Source organism: Leptodactylus fuscus, chromosome 3 (genome assembly GCF_031893055.1).
Source record: "Leptodactylus fuscus isolate aLepFus1 chromosome 3, aLepFus1.hap2, whole genome shotgun sequence".
In the NCBI taxonomy this organism is placed as follows: domain Eukaryota; kingdom Metazoa; phylum Chordata; class Amphibia; order Anura; family Leptodactylidae; genus Leptodactylus; species Leptodactylus fuscus.
This window is the reverse complement of record NC_134267.1, coordinates 137,938,299-137,961,829: the sequence shown is the minus strand read 5'-3', so window position 1 is coordinate 137,961,829 and position 23,531 is coordinate 137,938,299. Positions and strand designations below refer to the sequence as shown.

The window sequence follows — 23,531 nt, the reverse complement described above, 5'->3', positions numbered from 1 at the left end:
CAGCAGTCAACCTATTCGGTAATAAAATAGGGGAAGATTTCTTAAAATCGCTTCCTGTAGCAGCCAAATACAGTGTAGCTTTCATTATGTATTCTGCTCCTGAAAAATGAAAGCTGCAATGTGACTGGTTGCAATGGGCAACAAAGTCAGTTTTATATTTAGGGTGCATTCACACTGAGTAAACGCTAGCTTATTCTGAACGTAAAACACGTTCAGAATAAGCGGCGTCTAAAGCAGCTCCATTCATTTCTATGGGAGCGGGGATACGAGCGCTCCCCATAGAAATGAATGGGCTGCTTCTTTCACTCCGTGCAGTCCCATTGAAGTGAATGGGGAGTGCCGGCGTGTACGCTCCGGCATGAGCAGAGCTTGCCGTATACGCCGGCACTCCCCATTCACTTCAATGGGACTGCACGGAGTGAAAGAAGCAGCCCATTCATTTCTATGGGGAGCGCTCGTATCCCCGCTCCCATAGAAATGAATGGAGCTGCTTTAGACGCCGCTTATTCTGAACGTGTTTTACGTTCAGAATAAGCTAGCGTTTACTCAGTGTGAATTCACCCTTAGACAGTTTTAATCAATGTGCACAAATTAAACGTTATGTAAAATAATTACAAAGTGATATTGTTTATCCTTAACCATTTTAGTTCCGGGACACAGGAAGCAGAGAAACTCTTTGACAGGGTCCAAACCAAAAAACTAGTGGTTATTTTTAAGCTTCTTAAATATTTTAGGGGTAATCCTATGTTAGGTATCCTGAACTTAGTCATCAAAGGCTATTTGGTGGTGGTGGTCTGAGGTGACTGGGAGTTGGGAAACAGTTCAGCTGTTTCCTTAACTCAGAAGTTGAAGAACCACTTCAGCATATCTAATTTTGCTACGCGATTTCCACAAGTCCCTTTAATTTGTATGGGATTGGAATTTATGGAAATAGGTGCTCAGCTGTTTCCATACCTCCTGTTGCCTCTGACTGCTACAGATAGACTGGTATTCTGGCCCCATAAAAAGCTAGTTTGTGAATACCTCTTAAATTTACTATTGTACCAAGGGCAGCACTGTGGCTCAGTGGTTAGCACTGCAGCCTTGCAGTACTGGAGTCCTGGGTTCGAATCCCGCCAGGAATAACATCTGCAAGGAGATTGTATGTTCTCCCTGTGTTTGCGTGGATTTCCTCCCATGATAGGAAAAAAGCAAAAAATGTACATTGTGAACCCTGTATGGGGCTCACAATCTACAAAAAAAAAAAAAAGTACTATTGTACCATTGTAAATTTGTTATTGCTCATTATCCAGCTCAAGTAATTTGTTAGGCCGGGGCCCCATGGCCCGGAAACGCTGCGCTTTACAGTACTTGCAAAGTGGATGGGATTCATGCGAATCTCCTGCCCACTTCGCAGAAAAAATCATAGCGCTTACATGCTGCGATTTCTAAATGTGCCGCGGTTTTGAAAATCGCAGCATGTCAATTATATCTACAGAAACACCGGTGGTTTTCCTATAGATATAATTATAACAAAGTCCACGGAAAAAAACTCAGCAAACTTTCTGTTCAAAGCGCTGTGAGAAGAACCGCGATGCGTTCCCGCTACGGTTTTTTTTCTGCAGCGTTTTATAGCTGCGAATCGTCCCGAGGGGCCTTAGCCTTAAGGAGATGGAGTCAGATGTTTTACTTTTGTTTTTCATAGGTCCAAAAATCTTTGCTTCAAAAGTCCTTAATTTCATTTCACCAATTAACTGAGCACCTTAACAAAATATTTTACAGATGTCGAGAGACGACTGCGCATGTAGAAGAATCTGCACACCCAGCAGTAAATACTAGTAAGGGCTTACTACAGCTAGCTAAGAAGAAAGTAAGTGAAACTGACTTTTTATTCTAATATTTTAGATCTATCTGAACAAAATAACTATTTGCAGTATATGAAGATATGCCTTTTGATCATGGGAAAACTGAGCGGGAACTCTTCCCAAAAAAAGGAGGCAGGGATAGCTGCAAAATCGAGCCCAACTATCAACACTAATGGTTTTTTAATTCGGATATCCAGCAAATTGCTATAGGAGTGATGGTCAGCTGTCTACATACTTCTGGCCATATCATGTACTTATTCCACTCAAACACGCTGCTAGCTTATCACTGGATGCCATATCCATTTACAGTATATTAGTCTATTGTACCACTCTTACCATAGTGGGTAGTTGTGAAATATGTTTGTGCTTAAACCTAGCTTTATAGCTTCAGAATGTCTAGGCCCATTGAGAGAAGTACTAACATCAGAGGGTTCAGATGTTTTTAAATTTTGTATTGGATTACAATAGGTGTAAGGTATTATGTTGTTCTTGCTTACATTTGAACATACTTATTGTCTTGTGGGGGTTTATGCACTCTTTCAAAGTCTACAAACTATGTCTTAATTCTTACAGAGAAAATGTATGCAACCCAAGGATTTTGTTGAAAGAACACCAGAAAATGATAGGAGGCTTGCACGAAAATTTGATAAAATGTGCAAGGACCTTGATGTACAAAAGGCGTCTGTTGGTGAGTTACATCTGCAATTGTCGTTAAGTGCACATATTCACCGTTTCCTAGCCTCTTTGTTGCGGTGCCTTGTAAAATATACTATTTTATGATTCAAGTAGAGTAGCTAAAAGGAAGGACCATAACAGTGGAAATCTAAAATCCTGTTTTTAAACAGTTTTGTTTCCTCAGCTGCTCTTCTCTGATGCCCATGAATATTGTATGTATTTAATACACTAAAGATTAGCGCATAGTGTGCTGCATTGCAGTGCAACACATGTTATACAGCTAATTGTTGTTCTTAAAGAAGATGCCCCGGGCTAGATATTGATGATTTATCCTTAGGATATGTCATCAAGATCAGACAGGTGGGAGTTTAACACCCAGCACCCCCACTGATAAGCAGACAAATGAATGAGAACAGAGCTTGAGCCTTACATTCATCTACTTTCCGCCCTGTACACAGTACACTGGCTGTGCAGTGGAGGTGCCACATGGTGGACCTTCACTAATCTAATACTCATGGCTTATCTTTGGGGAAGGGCATCAATATCTGGTCTTCAGCAACCATTTAATGGTGCAGTTTTTCAGTCTAGGGGCTTTCATAGGTGAAAAGAACTATAAAACTTATTTAAAAATGTTTTTTAACTGCGTGACATGCGCCCATTAAACACCCTACAAATAACCTTTATCTAAATCGGACACAGAGTCGGACATGCAGTACTCTGTGTCCGGTTTTAAAAAAAACGGTTTCGCGGCGGAGAGCATAAAACGCTCACCGGCGCACACGGAGACCCGAACGCTAGTGTGAACCTAGCGTAATGTGTTTCGGATGCACTTAGAAACTGTAAGTGACTTGGTGCCATTGATAATGCTTTACTTCTAGGTAGTATTTTGAAACCTGTTACGATTTTTGGCTTGATGATCTTTTACATCTGACTTTCTCTTTAAATCTATTTGCAGATGTCCCTCTGTTATCATTTGATGATGACGGAACATTATTGTATAGCCCAAAAGCAGTGGTTGCCGATCGCTGCAATGCCATGGAAAAAAGAATACAAGAAATGAAGAATAAAAGGGAAAATTTATCTCCTACAGGTAGAAAATAATGCAGTGCTATTTCTTACTGTTGTGAAAGTTTGCCTGGGCAGTTTACGAATATATTATAAAGTGCTATTTCTTTATTTGCTTCAGTAATTTACCACTGTAAGTAGAAGTCAAAGTATAGTCAGTTACTTGGGGCAACACGGTGGCTCAGTGGTTAGCACTGCAGCCCTGCAGCGCTGGAGTCCTGGGTTCGAATCCTGCCAGGAGCAACATCTGCAAGGAGTTTGTATGCTCTCCCTGTGTTTGCATGGATTTCCTCCCATTCTATAAAGACATACTGATAGGAGAAAGAATTTAAAAAAATGTACATTGTGATCTCTATTTGGGGGCTCACAATCTACATTTAAAAAAAAAAGTATAGTCAGTTATTTAACAAGCTGCTGCAAATTTGCTTACACCTCAGACTTGTAAACTTTATATCCAGTGTGTGTTCATCTCTTTGTACCATTTTACCTACTAGGAGTACATACATGTAGCTGTAATATGAAGCATTTTATATACCACTATATATTAAAGGTTAAGTCTGGGAGCCTCCAGTAGGGTCCTGGCTGTCATGGCAATGGATTACTGGCCCCAGATCTCTTTCCAGGCACCGGCAATTCTTTCCAAAATGGTGACACCAATGCGCCTCTGAGAAAATGCTCAAATATGCCATCGGGAGCCTAAATGCCCACGATCAGTGCAGGGCTCTGATCATGAACATTAGCATTGGGCTTCTGCTATATAATACAGCAGAGACCTGTTGGCTATGGCGGCTGCTCTGCTCCTGAGCAGCAGTCATATTTAAAAACCCGACGCTTGCTATACTATTACGATGGATGTTGGAAAGGGGTTAAGTAAAGTTTCTACACCTGTCCTGCACTCTATTGCTACACTGTTTTATTTATTTAATGAATTTTCAACCTCTTTTCTCCTATTCCCCACTTTGCAGTATTTGACATATTTATAGCTAAAAGCAGTAACATCCATATGTGAGTACTTATTATGGTAAAACACACATTTGTTTTTCTTTTACAGCTTCTCAAGTGTCTCAGACCTTTGAATTTTCTTCCTTGAAACCATCACTTGGAAATAGTCCTTCTGTCATTATGGGCTCTCCACCCGGTATGTTAAAATGCATATAAAAAGGGTTTAATGCTATCAGAATGCTCATAAAAACTAGTGACCCAATGCCATTCATGATCCTAAGGAAATCTATCTGGTACAAATGTAGAACATTAGTTTTAATGATTGAAGATTTCACTAGTGCAGACACATTTTATTTGTTAGTATATCTACCTATAAATTAAATATATATATATATATATATATATATATATATATATATATATATATATATATATATATATATATATACACTCACCGGCCACTTTATTAGGTACACCTGTCCAACTGCTCGTTAACACTTAATTTTTAATCAGCCAATCACATGGCGGCAACTCAGTGCATTTAGGCATGTAGACATGGTCAAGACAATCTCCTGCAGTTCAAACTGAGCATCAGTATGGGGAAGAAAGGTGATTTGAGTGCCTTTGAACGTGGCATGGTTGTTGGTGCCAGAAGGGCTGGTCTGAGTATTTCAGAAACTGCTGATCTACTGGGATTTTCACGCACAACCATCTCTAGGGTTTACAGAGAATGGTCCGAAAAAGAAAAAACATCCAGTGAGTGGCAGTTCTGTGGGCGGAAATGCGTTGTTGATGCCAGAGGTCAGAGGAGAATGGCCAGACTGGTTCGAGCTGATAGAAAGGCAACAGTGACTCAAATAGCCACCCGTTACAACCAAGGTAGCCAGAAGAGCATCTCTGAACGCACAGTACGTCGAACTTTGAGGCAGATGGGCTACAGCAGCAGAAGACCACACCGGGTGCCACTCCTTTCAGCTAAGAACAGGAAACTGAGGCTACAATTTGCACAAGCTCATCGAAATTGGACAATTGAAGATTGGAAAAACGTTGCCTGGTCTGATGAGTCTCGATTTCTGCTGCGACATTTGGATGGTAGGGTCAGAATTTGGCGTCAACAACATGAAAGCATGGATCCATCCTGCCTTGTATCAACGGTTCAGGCTGGTGGTGGTGGTGTCATGGTGTGGGGAATATTTTCTTGGCACTCTTTGGGCCCCTTGGTACCAATTGAGCATCGTTGCAACGCCAAAGCCTACCTGAGTATTGTTGCTGACCATGTCCATCCCTTTATGACCACAATGTACCCAACATCTGATGGCTACTTTCAGCAGGATAATGCGCCATGTCATAAAGCTGGAATAATCTCAGACTGGTTTCTTGAACATGACAATGAGTTCACTGTACTCCAATGGCCTCCACAGTCACCAGATCTCAATCCAATAGAGCATCTTTGGGATGTGGTGGAACGGGAGATTCGCATCATGGATGTGCAGCCGACAAATCTGCGGCAACTGTGTGATGCCATCATGTCAATATGGACCAAAATCTCTGAGGAATGCTTCCAGCACCTTGTTGAATCTATGCCACGAAGAATTGAGGCAGTTCTGAAGGCAAAAGGGGGTCCAACCCGTTACTAGCATGGTATACCTAATAAAGTGGCCGGTGAGTGTATATATATAAGGTTTAATAGGTCTACAATTAAAAATAATTGTAATGTAGTTAATTAATAATAATTTTGTAGCTCATATAGATATGAACACCTGGAATCTTATGTGGAAGGATGTAATGAGATTTGGTACAAGTTGTAGTCAAGATAGTGGCAGTAAGGAATATATAACAATAGTCAGAGTTCTGATACAGCTTGATAGATGGGTTAAAGGAACAGCACCAGCATGTGATGACTGGCAGACTAGTTCTTGGGTTACTAGTTCATCAGCGTGGTAGTAGCATAGTATTGTAATTGTATAATATAACATAGTGGTATTTTAGCTGCACAAAGTATGCGGTCTCCTTTCAGCACATATGGACACGTGTGGTTTCATCATATTAATATAGTTTGCACCTAGATCAGAATGTAAGTAACCTTATATCCGATAAGTGGGTTGCATGAGTGCCTTGCTATGTGAAAAAAATGAAGGTTGAATATCACCCGAGCTGTAAATTTAAGGAACTGAAAATACTGAGTTGACCTAAACAGCGCATGTTAATGTAGGTGGTTGACAATATTAGTAACTGAAAATGGCAGCTTGTCTTGTGAGCTAATCTTGTAGCTGTATGACAGCAAATAACAGATGAAAATCATCACTTATGTTTTTCACTACCTTAAAAATAGTGTAAATCTGTTGTTTAACAAATTTTAACTTCCTGTTCCATCAGGTTGTAAATGATCTTTAAGTCATTATAAGTAGGAAATAGAGGGGATATAAAACAGCAGAAAGGGGGCTCTTTTACTGAAGCCAGCTTGCGCTCATTTTCCTTTTATTTAAAGTTCATCAGATTGGTTTTTAATTCAATTGAGTACGGTATATAAAAATAGAGACTTTATAAGCAAGTTAGACTAATCCCCAAACTAATCCCAGTCTAACTTTCTAGGAAAATAGCAGGTTTTTTGTCACATTGGCTACACCTAGACTTTCATTGCTTTTGAATAATTAGGTTTATAGAAGAATATGTATATAAAAACATATATATATATATATATATATATATATATATATATATATATATATATGTATGTATATAAAAAAGTAAGGAGCTGTTCATGGCAAACAGACCATGGTGCATTCCATCTCTGAGAGAGGCAGTTCTGTCTGATTTGTAGAGAAGACTAATTCAGAATGCAGCACCATTTTTCTTGTCGAAACTAAAACCACGATATCATTACTTAAACCCATTATAGTCAGTGGGGTCTGTCATGTGCCTTGATATTGTAAAACTGATCCAGCACTGCAGCATGCTTTTAGTTAGTAGTTACTGAAAACCATGATAGAAGTGTGAACCCAACCTTAAAGAGGACCTTTCACCATATCTGGGCACAGGCAGTGTTATATACTGCCAGAAAGCTGACAGTGCGCTGAATTCAGCGCACTGTCGGCTTTCCCGATCCGTGCCCGGTGTAAAGCGCTATCGGTCCCGGTACCGTAGCGCTTTACAGTCAGAAGGGCGTTTCTGACCATTAGCCAGAGACGTCCTTCTGCCTCGCGGCGCCAATCGCGCTGTGCTGTGGAGCGGGGAGGAACGCCCCCTCCCTCTCCTGATAATGCTCGTCTATGGACGAGCTGTGTGAGCAGAGGGAGGGGGCGTTCCTCCCCGCTCCAAAGCACAGCGCGATTGGCGCCGCGAGGCAGAAGGACGTCTCTGGCTAATGGTCAGAAACGCCCTTCTGACCATAGAAGAGCTACGGTACCGGGCCGTAAGCTCTTCACACCGGGCACAGATCGGGAAAGCCAACAGTGCGCTGAATTCAGCGCACTGTCAGCTTTCTGGCAGTATATAACACTGCCTGTGCCCGGATATGGTGAAAGGTCCTCTTTAAAGTGCATCTGTCTTCTGTCCTGATTTTGGTGCATTGCCTTGAAATGTCGATTCTGGGGCTCTTTTTTTTTCTTTCCTCATGTACCTATATTTTGTTGTTGTTGTTGTCTCTATAATATGTTCTAGAGATTTGCAAATAAATTATCTTTTGGGTGCTTAAGGACTGTGTGGCACTGAATGGACAGTGTGAGAGTATGTAGGGACAAACCCTCCAACTGATAACACCCAGCTGTCATTCTGTTCTTTAATTTCTAGTATTAACTAGCCTCTGCCCGTGACTTTGTCTGCATGTTGTTGGCGTAGATGATCCGCCTATATTCAGCAAATTGTTGCCGTTGATGGTTTGCCTGCTCCGGCGTTTTGGCACCTGTTAAGCTGTCTTACTGCTGAACTTGTTCCTACCACTGTGCTCCGTGATTGTACTGGCATCTCAGTAGCTCGCTGGGACGCCATATAATGAGCGTGTTGTTGGCGCCGATGATTTCCCCCTCAGCTCCACTTGAGGAGAACTCTGTGACTTCTGGCTACCTTCATAGCTGTTGTTGTTTTAGAATTTTGTGACAAATTAGATTTTCTTTTTCCCGGCATGTTTAAAAGTAGCAAATTACCAGTTTGGATTAAAGGTGTTTTCCCATCCAGTGTGTCAGCATGTTGCCTGGAGCAGATCAGATAATATGCAAATTCATGTACACAATGGACTGAAGGTTAGCTGAGTGTTTACATAGAGAGATAACAGACCTGGCTTTATCAGAACTTGAGATAAGCTGCTGCAAGAGCAGTGTAATATAGTATGTGAACATAAATTCATAACAGTCATGAAGCCATGTCATTTACCGGGATAAAAAGTAGCCTATGTTTTAATCAAGGCTACAAACTATGTGCCAAATGTCATTCAAATCCATTCAGCAGTTTTTGTGTGATTGAGTAACAAACATGGTTATGGTGACTTATTCACTGAAGTGATGAAATGTTCTAACACTGAATCATATGTCTATATTTCAAATTTACTTTTTAATAAAATTTGAGTATCTGTTTTTTTTTAATATTCTTGTATTCTGTTTTTCAGAAAATAACACCAGCCCTCTTAATACTAGCTATGAGGACCTTTTTGAAAGTGTCTTGAAGGGGAGCGAAGTAGTTAGCATTGCAAGCAATAATAAAATCCATGTAGATAAGGAAGACCCAGTTGATTCAGCTGCTTTAAAGTCAGATTTATCACCTCAAAATACTGCACAAGGTAAATCTAGTCCTGTAAGAGTAAAAAGACGATCAGAAATTCAAGTCAGTAGACGAAAATCAAACCGAGTCAGACCCACTGGCAGTATAAATGTGAATGACAGTGCAGCACTTCTTACTCTAAATGAAACCCTGGATGTCGATTTTACATCTATGGAAAATAAAGCAGTTTCCAAAGTCAGTTTTGATGCTGTAGATGGGAAAACTAAAAACTTCTCAATACAAATATCACATAAGGATCTAAAGTCCAATAAAGTGAAAGCTGCTCATAGCACAACAGTCGATGACCATGGGAGTGATGCGTTTTCTGACACTCCCATTGAAAAGGTGAGCGTTTCAGGTTTGGACTATTCATCTATGGCAAATGAACTTATTGCATTATGTAAAGAAAAGGAACAATCTAAGAAAAAGGGCAATCAGAGTTTAAAATCTGAAGTCTCAGGTCCCCATGTCAAAAATAAAGCTGTGAAAGTGGCAAAATCCTGTTTATCCTCATGCAATACAGACCCTGACACATTTGAAGATTTTTTTACTTCTTCAGCTTTAAATAACCATGAGAGTAAACTGAGTAGAATTTCACTGACTATGGAACCACGGAGGTCACCAAGCCCTCCACCTCTTAATGACTTCCGCAAACGAACAAGATCTATGGGTGCCGCTCTGCAAGAAGAGCGCACGGTGAAAAAGAGGAAAACTATGCATTCACTAACTCATTCTGTATCACCGTCGGAAAACTTGGTTTCAAATAAAAATCCTAGAAGTTCTAAAAAATGTGTCACCTCAAATAAGAAGGAGTCTCCAGTTGCTAGTAGTTCTAAGAAATCTGAAGTAGCTGAGAATGGTAACAAGATACACACAACCTCTGTGAGGAAAAACGTATCAATGGCCACAGCTATAAAAATGGAGGATGTACCTGGTGTTAAAGAGAACTTGCATCTAGTCAATGACACGGATCACGGAAAACAGACGAAACCATTTCAGCCAAGTACGTGAGCCTTGTAATCACTATCTTTTTAATAAGCAGATATTATACATCCGTGGTTTGACTGAACTATTAAACCTGGCGTACAGATGTTGTCTACATTAGGAATAATGTGCACTATGTGTAACGGAATGGCACAATGATAATACCAACAATTTGCTGACGTATTTTTTCCTTGTATTGTGTATTTGTAATTCAAGTATTCAGTAGCTGCAAGATTCACATTGCATCTCATAACTGTAATATGTGTCCATACAGGATCCCTGACTCCAATCACTTTAAGCTAGGGTATACAAGCAAATATCTGGAGCTATCCTATAAGGAGTGGAACCTAAACACTTAAAAGGTGCATATCTTTTCATTACACTTGCTTCTGGTTGTGTTCCACTCCAGGTTTTGGCTTACAGTGATGGGCTGAGCAGCCTTTCCTGAGGGAACGCTGGTAGATTCTTGTATGTACTGTTTTTTTTTTTTTAATGTAACTGATGGGCAGCAAAGTAGAGTACACCATGTTGCATGTACTAGCAATCTACATATACAAATTTTGAGCAATTTTACAGATTGCCTTGCTTATTCAGGTTTTCAGCCTGTAGTACAATTCTGAATTACTATTCTAACTATGATTCCTTGGTTATGTATTGCCGTGTCCCTTTCTTATCTTTACTAAGTCTCCCAGAATACAGTGCAGTACGGATGAATTGTATAAAGGTAGGTCAGCTAAACTGTTTTAGGAGTGTCTAAAAGCTTTGGACAGATCTCAGCAGCAAATAGCAGAATTGTGATTGCAGCTCTGGATTATATTACATGAAGCTATACTTTTATTTGGTAAATTGTTAGAAAGGATACTGGCTGTGATGATTTGACAATCGCATGTATACAGTAATGGGAATAAATATTGAAAGTCTATATAAAGATCGGCACTGCCTCTTCATGGAAAACTGTGGTACCAAGGACCTTTAGTACGGCTCTACCATTAAAAATAACTTGTTCACAAAACTTCCAATGAAAGAATAATCCTGCAGGCTTGGATACAGCAAGTGAAACAGTCATCGCTTTTGCACTGTTCATTCAAGATAGATATTATAATATGTGTCTGATGTGAAAACAACTGGTAAGTGCCACAGGATTATTTCTTCTGTTGGGACTTAAAGAAGACTTTTCATTGCTTCCACCAGTTTCAAGTAATTGCGTTCTTCAAATGGCACCAGTCTATAGATTCTAATACAGTTGGAATTTGTTTGTTTTTTTATTGTTTTATACAGTCAGAATTTTTTTTTTTTTGTCTCCCGCCATTCCCTTGCAATCAGTTCTGTTATTTTCAGTACTTTCATGCTCTTTACTGTCAGGTAGAGGTTAGAGGGAAAAATTCCATCTGTGCCAGGAACTGTGTAGAGGCACCTGTTGGAGAATACAAAGAGCTTGGAAGTGGAAGTGGTGACAGAAACTACTGTGAAATACACATGAATACCTCTCCTTTTATTTTCCCTGTTTTATTTTTGTGTTCTTAATTGTATAGTCTTATTCAATAAAAGATTATATTTTTGTAAAGTAATTGCTTGTATTAAAGGGCTTTTCCACATTAAAAAAAACAAAACAAACCCTAAATTGTATTTAAAAAATAACTTCTCTCTTAGGCTCCATTCCCACGGAGTAACACACCGCACATATACATGTGTCAGAGTGTCAGCGCTGAAAACAGATGCCATTCACTTCAATGTGTGCCGGCTCACGCGCGCTACACATTGAAATCAATGGCAGGTTTTTTAACCCAGCTTGTATTACTTAAGTAATGGCTCAGTGATAAGAGCCATTTTACACGTAGTATTATTTGTGACCTCTGCAGCAGTCACCTCTGCAGCAGTCACTCTGCAACAAAAACCAGGGGTACAACAGCCACTGTGGGGCCAGAACACCCAGTATAAAGAGGTGAGCAACCATTTTTGTTTTAAACAATTTGCACCTATTTTTAATTAAATGTGGAAAATTCCTTTTAACTTTTTTCTTTATAAAATGTAGTTTTATGAATTTTTCTCCCCTTCTCTATTACGGTATGTCTTAATGATTGAACAGTTTGTTTAGGCTTAAAGAAAACCAACTTATCTGTAAGGCCTCATGCACATGGTCATGAAAAACAGATATTTCTCTGTCAGTCGCATCTCTTTTGAAAAGAATGGCAGCCAATGGTTGTAGCCCAATAGAACAATACAAGTCTGAGGGTCTATATTTAATGTCTGTCAAAAAAAAATAAAATTCTGATTTTTTTATTTATTTTTTTTTGAACAGTTTAATACAGTTGACAAATGGATATTGAAAACTGACAGATGTGCAAAAATGGATGAAAAATTTGACATGGATTGAAGCCGGACATTAAAAATGAACCATCCATTTTTTTTCAATTTTCATGTGCATGAGGCCTAAAGCTTTGGTCCAATTTTCCTGATCTGAGATGATTAGGATCACAAAAAATTATTATATATTTTGAAATTCAGTATCTGACATTTTTTATTTTGAATCTGCAGAACCATTGATTAAGCCAGATATATCGTTTTCTGACAAAAATAAAACAAATTACATATTAAATTATCTTTGTATAGTAGTTTTTTCCCTTTTTATCTTTATTTTTTATTTTTTGCCCTTTTTGTTTTATCCTGATACAGTACAGAAAGGGTTACAGCGGACTCTACCTTCTTAGGAGACTGAGGGCCTTTGGAGCCCATGGGGCACTTCTTAGGGCCTTTACCAGCTTTGTGGTAGCATCAGCCATCTTCTTCGGAGTGGCCTGCTGGGGGAGTAGCATACAAGCCAGGGACAGAAACAGACTTGACAGGCTGGTTAGAAGGGCCAGCTATGTCCTGGGGAGCCTTCTGAACCCAGTATAAAGCATCTTCAGCCTTATTATCGAACATGTTACATATTCAATAAGGTTGTATAAACTTGTAGGTCCATCAATTTCAACATATAACTATATAACATTGATCCGGAGGAAGGTGAAAACTTCTAAGAGACAGATGCCAATCACACCATATTGAGGAAAAATTTGTTCCTGACTCCAATTTTGGCAATAAGAATAAATCACTACATTATCATCTAAGTAGTAAAACAAAGTTTTTCTATAATTTATAGTTAGATCAGTTATAATTCATCTAGTCCCTTTTTAATTGATTATATGGCAGCTGCCATTGCTATGCCTTGTGATAGTCTTTCCATAATTTTACTATTATTAGGGTTGGTTTACATCTGCGTTTATATTTCGTCCGGGGGAGTCCACATGGATAAAAAAAATTTAGCAGAGTTTTAAAGATTTTCTGGAACCCTATTAGTGCCGATAGTCATTTGTTTTGATCTGTTGCCAATGGATATAACCATGAATACAGAAACTTTCTGTCTAAGACTTGTCAAAATTAAAGCTATGATTTCCCTATTGTGGACAGGTTATCGAGCATTGACACTACATCTATGAGAAGAGAATCTAGCCACAATAAGAATATCATGGCTGGGTTTTTGGTAAGTGCCAGACCATAGAAAGTAATTGCATTCATGTTGATCTGAAAGTTATCCCCTATCTTAGTGATGAGCATAGATGAGGAATAACTTGTCTCATAGGCAAACCCCTTTAAACCATCTGTCCATAAGGACCTATGGGTAATTTAATATCTCATACTTGACAGGTTCCCTTTTCAATAGTTCAGTTTTCCAGGTTTGTTCTTTAACAAGCATAGCTTGTAATCAAACAATTATTCAGTTACATTTAATCATCTTGTACAGATGGAAAATTAAAGAGTACTTATAATTCCCAAAACCACTCAATTCCTCCTTTAGGGTAAGTTCACATGGGGTTTTTTGGTCCGGAACCTGAGGCGGAGGCCACTTTAGGTTCTGGACCAAAAAACGGGTAGCCGCGACTGAATGCCAGTGCACTGCATCGGCATCCAGTCGCGCACTCCAATGAATGGGCCTTGTTGGGAGGAGGGAGTGTCTTCAGGCCGAAGGCCAAAAAGGGTCAGGATTGTTCCGGCTCCCAGAAAAAGAAGCAAGATGCTCGTTCTTCAGGCCTGATAGGCCTCGTGATTTGGCTTGAAGACACTCCCTCTTCCCAACTAGGTCCATTCATTGGGCCTAATCCGGAGCGGAGTATGCGACTGGATGCCAGTGCAGTGCACCGGCATTCAGTCGCGGCTACCTGTTTTTTGGTCCAGAACCTGAGGCCACCACTGCCTCAGCTTCCTGACCAAAAAACCCAGTGTCAACTTACCCTTAGGTAGCTTTAGTCGTGCCCAATTTTCAAATTTAATATTTTTGCTAGTAAAACAAATTCAGAGCAAGGAACTTGAGTTATGAAAAATGTAATAACCAATGTGGACGATCAGTGGCCAGGAAAATCACAGATTGATTTGATTGATTCAGGTCTTTTCCATATTCCCTTTACATTAATATGTTTATTGAAACGTCCACAAAACTACAGACGTTTACAATTCACAAGAAAAAAAGGAATAACCCTAATAACAGTACACATTATCATTAAAAATCACATTGAGGTATTAAAAAAAAAAAAAAAAAATACCCGTAAAGTTAAAGGGGTATTTCCATTTCAAGCATCCTAACTATACTGTTAGCTTGAAGAGTTTTCCTAAATACATAGCTTTTTTTCAAGCAGATTCAGGGATGTAAACTCCGAACAGAGTTCAAACAGTCTTTCCTGCTATGTGATATCACCTCGTATTCTTTCCAAAGTTTATAACATGACACCAGGTTGGATGACGTGACTCACTGCTTTCTGGGGTGAGGGTGGCTTAGTCCTCTCACGTTTTATATTCTGCTTTTCGTCTGGACAATCTGCTTACTCTAGGTTCATACTTGCACCTACAACTACCTGTTGCACCTACTACAGGTAGGCCTGGAATAGCCTTTATAATGGCTATTTGAGGATGTGTTTATATAAAAAGGGATTTTAGCAATTTTCTTTGTAACATGGTGCTTTGCCACATGGCAGATGACACTTTTAGCACAGGAAAGTAAAGGGCACACAAAGACTATATTGATTCCTGCTAAAAGCCAAAGTGGAGAACTAGTATGTGGAATGTGGCCATGCAGAGATGTACTGCACAGCAGGAGGGAACTGTAATCCTGAAGCTCTAATCGCACACTTGGATCTTATTTATTGCTAGTTTTAATCTCAATCAATAATACATTTTTTTCCCTGCATTTTACTTTGTTGACCTAAGATATTTTATGATGTGAAGGGCAGAAGATCATGAACTTAAACCTTCCTATTAGCCACTGGCTTATGGCTTGTCAAGTACCTTATTTACTGTACATGTTAGTATATGCATATAAGCAGAAGTGCTTCAAATGTGACTCGGGGTGATTCATCCTTCTCAATGTGTTTTCCTTACAGCCGATTGATCTTTGCTGCTATGCTTGATACAAAGTAATTCAGGGTGCATGTGGCTTTTAGCATGAAACGCATCTCTTCATAGATGACTCTTTTATGTCCTTTAGAGGTCTGTCATACTTGGACATGAAAATAGATATAATGGCTTTGCGTGTGATTTTTCAATGCCCTACGTATGAGTGGCTGAGGCGATTATAGCGTTCTCTTGTGTCCGTCCTGTCGATATTCGGTGCTGTGAATTGTTATATGCACTTTGAAGGTTTATATTTTTGAGCCCTAATTAGATGTTTCATTTAATTGATTTCTAGGTGCAGAAAGTAGAACTTCGGCTTCTGATGCAATACACGGACTGTCTGAAATGTTTAATGAACAAAGAAATAAATGCACAGAGGAATCACGGAAAACAGAGAAAAGCAGAAAGGTCAGTTGAACTGTAAATTACTTTGATTGGTCCTTTTTTAGTGTTTTGCTCAGCAGTGGTTTTTTGAATGTGTAGCACAAATCTGTATTGATTTGGTAAAGTACTGGAGCAGTTGAATATGCCGGTAATGCCTACAGCTTATTGACTTGTCTCTTCTGAACAGCAGTGACATAGCTGTGGGAATAATTTGCACATTGTATGCAATGAGAATAGAGGTGAAAAGCATAAAAACAATACATAAACGAGTTATTAACTTTGCTGTCTACTTTGCACAATAAGCGTAAAAACATCTGCTATATCACGGTCATTGACTTAACTACTTAAATAACCTATTATAACAACTCAGATCGCAGGGAATGCTAGGTATGTGTTTAAACAGGCAAGGATTGTGGTAGCAGCTGGAAGAATAAAGAAGTATTGCCTATAAAAGTGATGTTACATTTTACACTCTGAAAGTAAATCTGAGTAATCAAATGGAATCGTAAAGCCAAGATCTAAAATACTGTATATAAATGTAGTCTGTTTTTAAACAATGCTTCACAAAGTCTACATATATGTTGTCTTGTATGAAGTGAAAAATTACTTACAGTGCCTACAAGAAATAGATTTATCCAGTATGTAACACATTTAGGCAACCGGTTTAACCATTGTGAACGTGAGATCCAGATTGAGGCATGCTTGATGGCTTGTATGTACCAGAGAAAAGTAATGTCTAACAAGGTGTGGAGATATATGGAATTTGTGTTTTTTTTGTTTTTTAAAGATTATATACCGCAGTTTGGATAAAACTGCAGCTTATAGAGGACCTTTCACCACTTCCACCAAGTGCAACTCTTTGCATCATCAGTAGGCGCTGCTCCATATATTCTAGCACACTTGGAATTTTTTCTCTAGTTCCTGAGCAATAAGTGCACTTAGTTTGGGGGGACTCGTATGTTATTTAGGTTCTGTATTGTGAGCAGGCAAGGGGTGTGATTCTGACACTGGCTGCTTCTGATTGGAGCTCTGAGTCACATCTCCCTGTCTGGCACTGCCCTTCTGACATTACAGAGTTTAAAGGGTTTGTCCTGGCCAAATTTTTATTTTTTAAATAGACCAGGGAAGTGAAAAAAAAATAAAAAATCATACTCTCCTTTTTTCTGTGTGCTAGGGCCTCCCAGTGCGGTCCATTCAGTTGCTGGTCCACTACACGAGACTGCTGAGGCCAATCAGCGGCCTCAGCGAACGCCATATGACGTCACTACTAGAGATGACTGAGTAGTATTCGATCGAGTAGGTATTCGAACGAATACTACGGTATTCGAAATACTTATACTCTATGGAATACTACTCCTATTCGCAGTAAAGATTCGATTCAGAACCAGCGTTGATTGGCCGAAATCTATACAGTGTATAGCATTCGGACAATCAACGCTGGTTCTGCAGCAGGCTCATCTTTGCTAGTCTGGAGAGCTGGCAGCTTGCGGTTACGAGGGAGCTGACTTTTTCTCATAGGAATGCATTGACCAGCATTGATTGGCCGAATGCTATACAGTGTACAGCATTCGGCCAATCAATGCTGGTTCTGCCGGAGGCTCGTCTGCAAGGAGGCGGAGTCTAAGATCGAACCACAGCAGTCTTCATTGTGGTTCGATCGTAGACTCTGCTTCGTCACAGACAAGAACCGGCAGAACCAGCATTGATTGGCCGAATGCTGTACACTGTATAGCATACGGCCAATCAACACTGGTCAATGCATTCCTATGAGAAAAAGTCAGCTCCCGCTTAACCGCAAGCTGCCAGCTCTCCCAACTAGCAAAGACGAGCCTGCTGCAGAACTAGTGTTGATTGGCTGAATGCTATACAGTGTATAGCATTCAGCCAATCAATGCTGGTTCTGCAGGACGAGTAAGGGCCGGTTCAAATTAGCACTTGCCTCCCGTCCGGAAGGAGTCCGCAGGAGGACCTCCCCCTCCCCGAATGGAATATCAGCGCAACTGCAAGCGCTGGACAGTTAAGCACACGGACCCCATAGCATACAATGGGCTCCGTGTGCTTGCCGCGCTCTGACCGCACAAATGATTCATGCGGGCAGTGCGCGGCAAGCACACGGAGCCCATTGTATGCTATGGGGTCCGTATGCTTAACTGTCCAGCACTTGCAGTTGCGCTGATATTCCATTGGGGGAGGGGGGGGGGTCCTCCTGCGGACTTCTTCCGGACGGGAGGCAAGAGCTAATGTGAACCGGCACATAGTATATGGGGTCCGTGTGCTTCAACTGCACTTTGCTCCTCATAAACACTCTCATCCTGCTAGTCGTGGACTTGGTGACTCTCCGTTAGTCGAATAGTGGTTTCCCCTGAAACGAGCATTTTTTCCCCATAGACTATAATGGGATTCGATATTCGATCGAGTAGTCAAATATTGAGGCTCTACTCAAAACGAATCTCGAATATTTCACTACTCGCTCATCTCTAGTCACTACCTATGATATCCCGGGTCCCTTCCTGAGAAGGCTGATTGGCGCCTGCTGAGGAGTTTCACTTCAACAAGACACCGGAGCATCCAGACTGGACCCTCCTGCAAGGACACCAGAGCATCAGGAACATGTTCTTGCGAGGGAAGTGGAAGCCTATTATCAGATGCTAAGAAGTGGAGGTGGTGAAAGGTCTTCTTTATAGTCATTGTCATTGAATTGATTAATATCAGTTCATTTTAAAGGCTCGCATACTTAGTACTGGGGATTATAACTCTGTGTTGGACCTTTTCATGTATAAATCAGGACATGGGTAAGAGCCCATGTGTATGATTATATTACAGAATGCAATGCTTGTAGTGAATAGTGCTGTACTTTAGGGCACAATAATGTTATACATGGCACACCTTATGATCCATAAACACAGTACAAACTCTGTTGCTGTACTTTACTCTATGTATGGACTTTTACACACAGGTCAATTGATAAAATATATTGCAGATCACTAAATTAAACTCCATTCACGCTTGTATGTTCCAGATCGGTCAACATTCTGTTACTGTTTCATGGTAAGAACAATTGCAGTCTGCTGCTTTATTCTTGCTGTCAAAAATACCAAACCTTGATGAACACATCTCTCATAGCTGTTATTACTCCATTATGACCAGAAGACATAATACTTCCCAAACCAATATTAGTGCCGTCTTGGGACCTTAAATGAGAGCAGAAACATAGCCTTCTGGGCACAAACCAATGAACCAATGCAGAGATACCCATCTTTTTACGGATATGCATTTCAGATTGTATATGTTATAATTGGCAACACGGCCTGATTTGTCAGATCCGCCTATAGGTAGCTATAAGTGCACTGAATGTTCTCTAAAATTGCTACCTGATGTCACCCCTTTAGCTATGAATTACAGGGTGTCAAAAAGGTAAAGACGTCTTCTGAATAAAATGAAGTTTTTTTCTGCATGTACTATAATATATCCTGTAAGTAGGTATTTTCTAAGCCGATACTTTTTTTTTTTTTTGTTTTTTTTTTAAAGCAGGATGTTAAAAATGCGCTTAGAACCAGTTTTCACTGAGAACAAGGTTTTTAGGTTTGGTCTTTTTTCATTATTTACAAACAAAAGAAGTTTGACAAAATTCTGGCGCAATTTTAGTGTAGAGTCACATTTTAAACCCTGACCCTTTCTTGACAAGTCCCGACGATTTTTGGTAAGCCCCATTTGCCCTACTTACAAGGCACAAAAGTATTTTAACACCCCACTAATAAGTGCGGTTTCACACCTGTGCCCGGTCGCCGCTTTGTGGGTTTCCGTCTTCTGCCCAAGAAACTAGACAGGAGATGGAAACCCGGCAGTCAGTGACCGCCTGCGAGTGTCTTCTGGTCTCTGCGGCGAAACTGTTTTGTTTTTTCTTAACCGGACACAAAGTCCTGCTTGTCCGACTTTGTGACCGGTTAAAAAAAAAAAACGTTTTGCCATGGAGATACAGAAGACGCTCATGGACGGACACTTTTCAAACCCATTCAAGTTAATGGGTTTGAAAACTGACTGCTGGTTTCCGTCTCCTGTCCAGTTTCGCAGGCAGAAGACGGAAACCTGCAAAGCGGACACCGGGCACAGGTGTGAACCTGCCCTAAACATGATGTAAAACATGTATGATAGTTTGAGGGAATTTTCACAATTCTTGCACATATTCAGTTTATTTCATGTACTAAGCATTATACCCATTGCATAGCTCCCAATTTTTGAAGAGCAGAAAGAAGAACAAAATGCGCGCGCTGCTGTAAATTTAGCTCCGCCCACTTTTATGTTGACTCCACCCATTCATTCATTTTTCATGTGCTCCCACACAGTATAATCCCCCAACAGTCACTCGTAAATTATATGTCCCCCCCTCCATCTCTCCCCCAGTTTCATATACACCCTTCATCTGCCCCTAGTTTCATGTCCCCCCCTCCATCTCTGTCCCCAGTTTCATATCCCCCCAGCTTCATGTCCCCCCGTCTCTGCCCAGTTTCATGCCGTTCTCTTCCCTTCATCTGCCCACAGTTTCATGTCCCCCCGTCTCTGCTCCAGTGTCATGTTGTTCTTTCTCCCTTCATCTGCCCCAGTGTTGTGCCGTTCTCCCACCCTTCATTTACCCCAGTGTCATGCCGTTCTCCCCCTTCATTACCCCAGTGTCATGCCGTTCTCCCCCCTCTTCATCTTCCACAGTGTCATGCTGTTCCCCCCCTCTTCATCTGCCCCAGTGTCATGCCGTTCCCCCCCCCATCATCTGCCCCAGTGTCATGCTGTTCTCTCCCCCTTCATCTGCCCCAGTGTCAGGCCATCCCCCCCTTCATTTACCCCAGTGTCATGCCGTCCCCCCCCGTTCATTTGCCTCAGTGTCATGCCGTTCTGCCATTCTCCCCCTCTTCAACTGCCCCAGTGTCATGCCGTTTCCTCCCTTCATCTGCCCCAGTGTCATGCCGTTCTCCCCCCCTATATCTGCCCCAGTGTCATGCCGTTCTCCCCCCCTTCATCTGCCCCAGTGTCATGCCGTTCCCCCCCTTCATCTGCCCCAGTGTCATGCCCTTCTCCCTCCCCCTTCATCTGCCCCAGTGTCATGCCCTTCTTCCTCCCCCTTCATTTACCCCAGTGTCATGCCGCCCCCCCCTCCGTTCATTTGCCTCAGTGTCATGCCGTTCTGCCATTCTCTCCCTCTTCAACTGCCCCAGTGTCATGCTGTTTCCCCCCTTCATCTGCCCCAGTGTCATGCAATTCTCCTCCCCTGCATATGCTCCAGTGTCATGCCGATGTCCCATGTCCCCCCCCTTCGTCTGCACCCAGTTTCATCATGGGCCCCCTACATTATGTTCCACCTTAATGTTTAACACAAACACTTACACTCATCTTCCAACGCTCCCCCACAGCTCTCTCACTCATACACGTATGCGCGATGTGACATCATCACATCGCGGCTACAAATGCCGGAGCGCAGCGTTAAAGCAGGAGCTAAGCTGTGACAGCTCCTGATTTAAACACCTGTGTATTTAGCTCATCGGTGTCCGTAGGACGCTGATGAGTTGAAATCTGGGCATACCTCCCGCCGACTGGGACCACGGGACGGGACACCGAAATGGTGAGTGTCCCACAGAAATTGGAACGGTTGGGAGGTATGCTATTGTGCTATTTTTTTTCTACTTTCCAGGCTATTCTGATTAGTATCTGTATGCTGCTTTGATCTTCCTGGTACTTCCTCATACATGTAATAGTATCCAGACGTGTATCTCTTGCAATGTGATAGCCTTTTCTGCATTGCTTTGAGTTGTATTTTGTGTCTGCTGGTAATTACGTGCAGTTTTTCTAAGGAAAACATGATCTTACTGCAAATCATCCAGAGATGTTGAACATCGTAGCCTGATTGATATTCACAGCTTGACTTTAATATTTTAGGCTGTTAGTGCTGATACATTTAATTAGTAAAATGTTTTTAGACAAAGAGACATAGCTAGAAAAACTTATCTCCTGCTGTTCAGTATCTATTTTCCCAACCAGGCTTTGGCTGGATTCAGGCAAGTATTCTATTATTGTCTAACAGAGGGCCCTTTTTCTTCAGATAAACTTCCATGTTTGTCTACTATAAAGATATAGTTCTTTTTTAATTAAACATAAAAATCGAAGTATTAGGATAGGGTTACAAAGTGACATGTAGTTGCACAATATAAGATTACAATGTTTATACTGGTAAAGTTCCCCTAATGATAGTGAATGTGTTCCCATTGCAACCTAAAAGGTGCCATTACCTTATAAACAGACGAAATCCAACCCTTCAGGATTTTTGCACAACTGCATTCACTATTAGTTGCAACTCGTAAAGCGATATTTGCAGTCTTAGGCTGAGGCCCCATGTTGCAGAAACACAGCTGTTTTTGTTGTAGATTTTGTTGTGGTTTTTTGAGTCAAAGCCAAGACTGACTACAAAAGGAATGGGAAATATATAGGATGTAGAGATGAGCGAACACTAAAATGTTCGAGGTTCGAAATTCGATTCGAACAGCCGCTCAATGTTCGTGTGTTCGAACGGGTTTCGAACCCCATTATAGTCTATGGGGAACAGATACTCGTTAAGGGGGAAACCCAAATCCGTGTCTGGAGGGTCACCAAGTCCACTATGACACCCCAGGAAATGATGCCAACACCTCTGGAATGACACTGGGACAGCAGGGGAAGCATGTCTGGGGGCATCTAACACACCAAAGACCCTCTATTACCCCAACATCACAGCCTAACAACTACACACTTTACACACTCAATACCACCTCTCTGACAGTAGGAAAACACCTTGAAACATGTGTATTTGGCACTTGCAGTGAGGAGAGCTTGTCACCAGCAGTGAATTTGGCCCTTGTAGTAAGTTGAGGTTGGCACCAACATTTGTTTTGAAAATCAGGGTGGATTGAGCCTCTAACCAGCAGAGTTTGGGCAAATTCATGGTGGAGGGAGCCTCTAAACACCCCAGTTTGGGCAAATTCATGGTGCAGGGAGCCTCTAAAAACCCCAGTTTGGACCAATTCATGGTGGAGGGAGCCTCTAAAAACCCCAGTTTGGACCAATTCATGATGGAGGGAGCCTCTAAAAACCCCAGTTTGGACCAATTCATGGTGGAGGGAGCCTCTAACCAGCCCAGTTTGGACCAATTTATGGTGGAGGGAGCCTCTAACCAGCCCAGTTTGGACCAATTCATGGTGGAGGGAGCCTCTAAAAACCCCAGTTTGGACCAATTCATGGTGGAGGGAGCCTCTAAAAACCCCAGTTTGGACCAATTCATGGTGGAGGGAGCCTCTAACCAGCCCAGTTTGGACCAATTCATGGTGGAGGGAGCCTCTAACCAGCCCAGTTTGGACCAATTCATGGTGGAGGGAGCCTCTAAAAAACCCAGTTTGGACCAATTCATGATGGAGGGAGCCTCTAAACAGCCCAGTTTGGGCAAAT

At 41.2% G+C, this 23,531-nt stretch overlaps 1 protein-coding gene across 1 annotated transcript in view; it reads left to right on the top strand.

Moving 5' to 3' along the window:
- Positions 1–23,531, top strand: part of MCPH1 (microcephalin 1) — a 185,859-nt gene that overhangs the window by 2,249 nt on the left and 160,079 nt on the right. The window contains exons 4-9 of the mRNA XM_075269543.1: positions 1,762–1,849; positions 2,418–2,532; positions 3,475–3,609; positions 4,636–4,722; positions 9,127–10,281; positions 15,979–16,091. Coding sequence (XP_075125644.1) covers positions 1,762–1,849; positions 2,418–2,532; positions 3,475–3,609; positions 4,636–4,722; positions 9,127–10,281; positions 15,979–16,091 — 1,693 coding nt within the window. The remainder of the gene's footprint in view (positions 1–1,761; positions 1,850–2,417; positions 2,533–3,474; positions 3,610–4,635; positions 4,723–9,126; positions 10,282–15,978; positions 16,092–23,531) is intronic.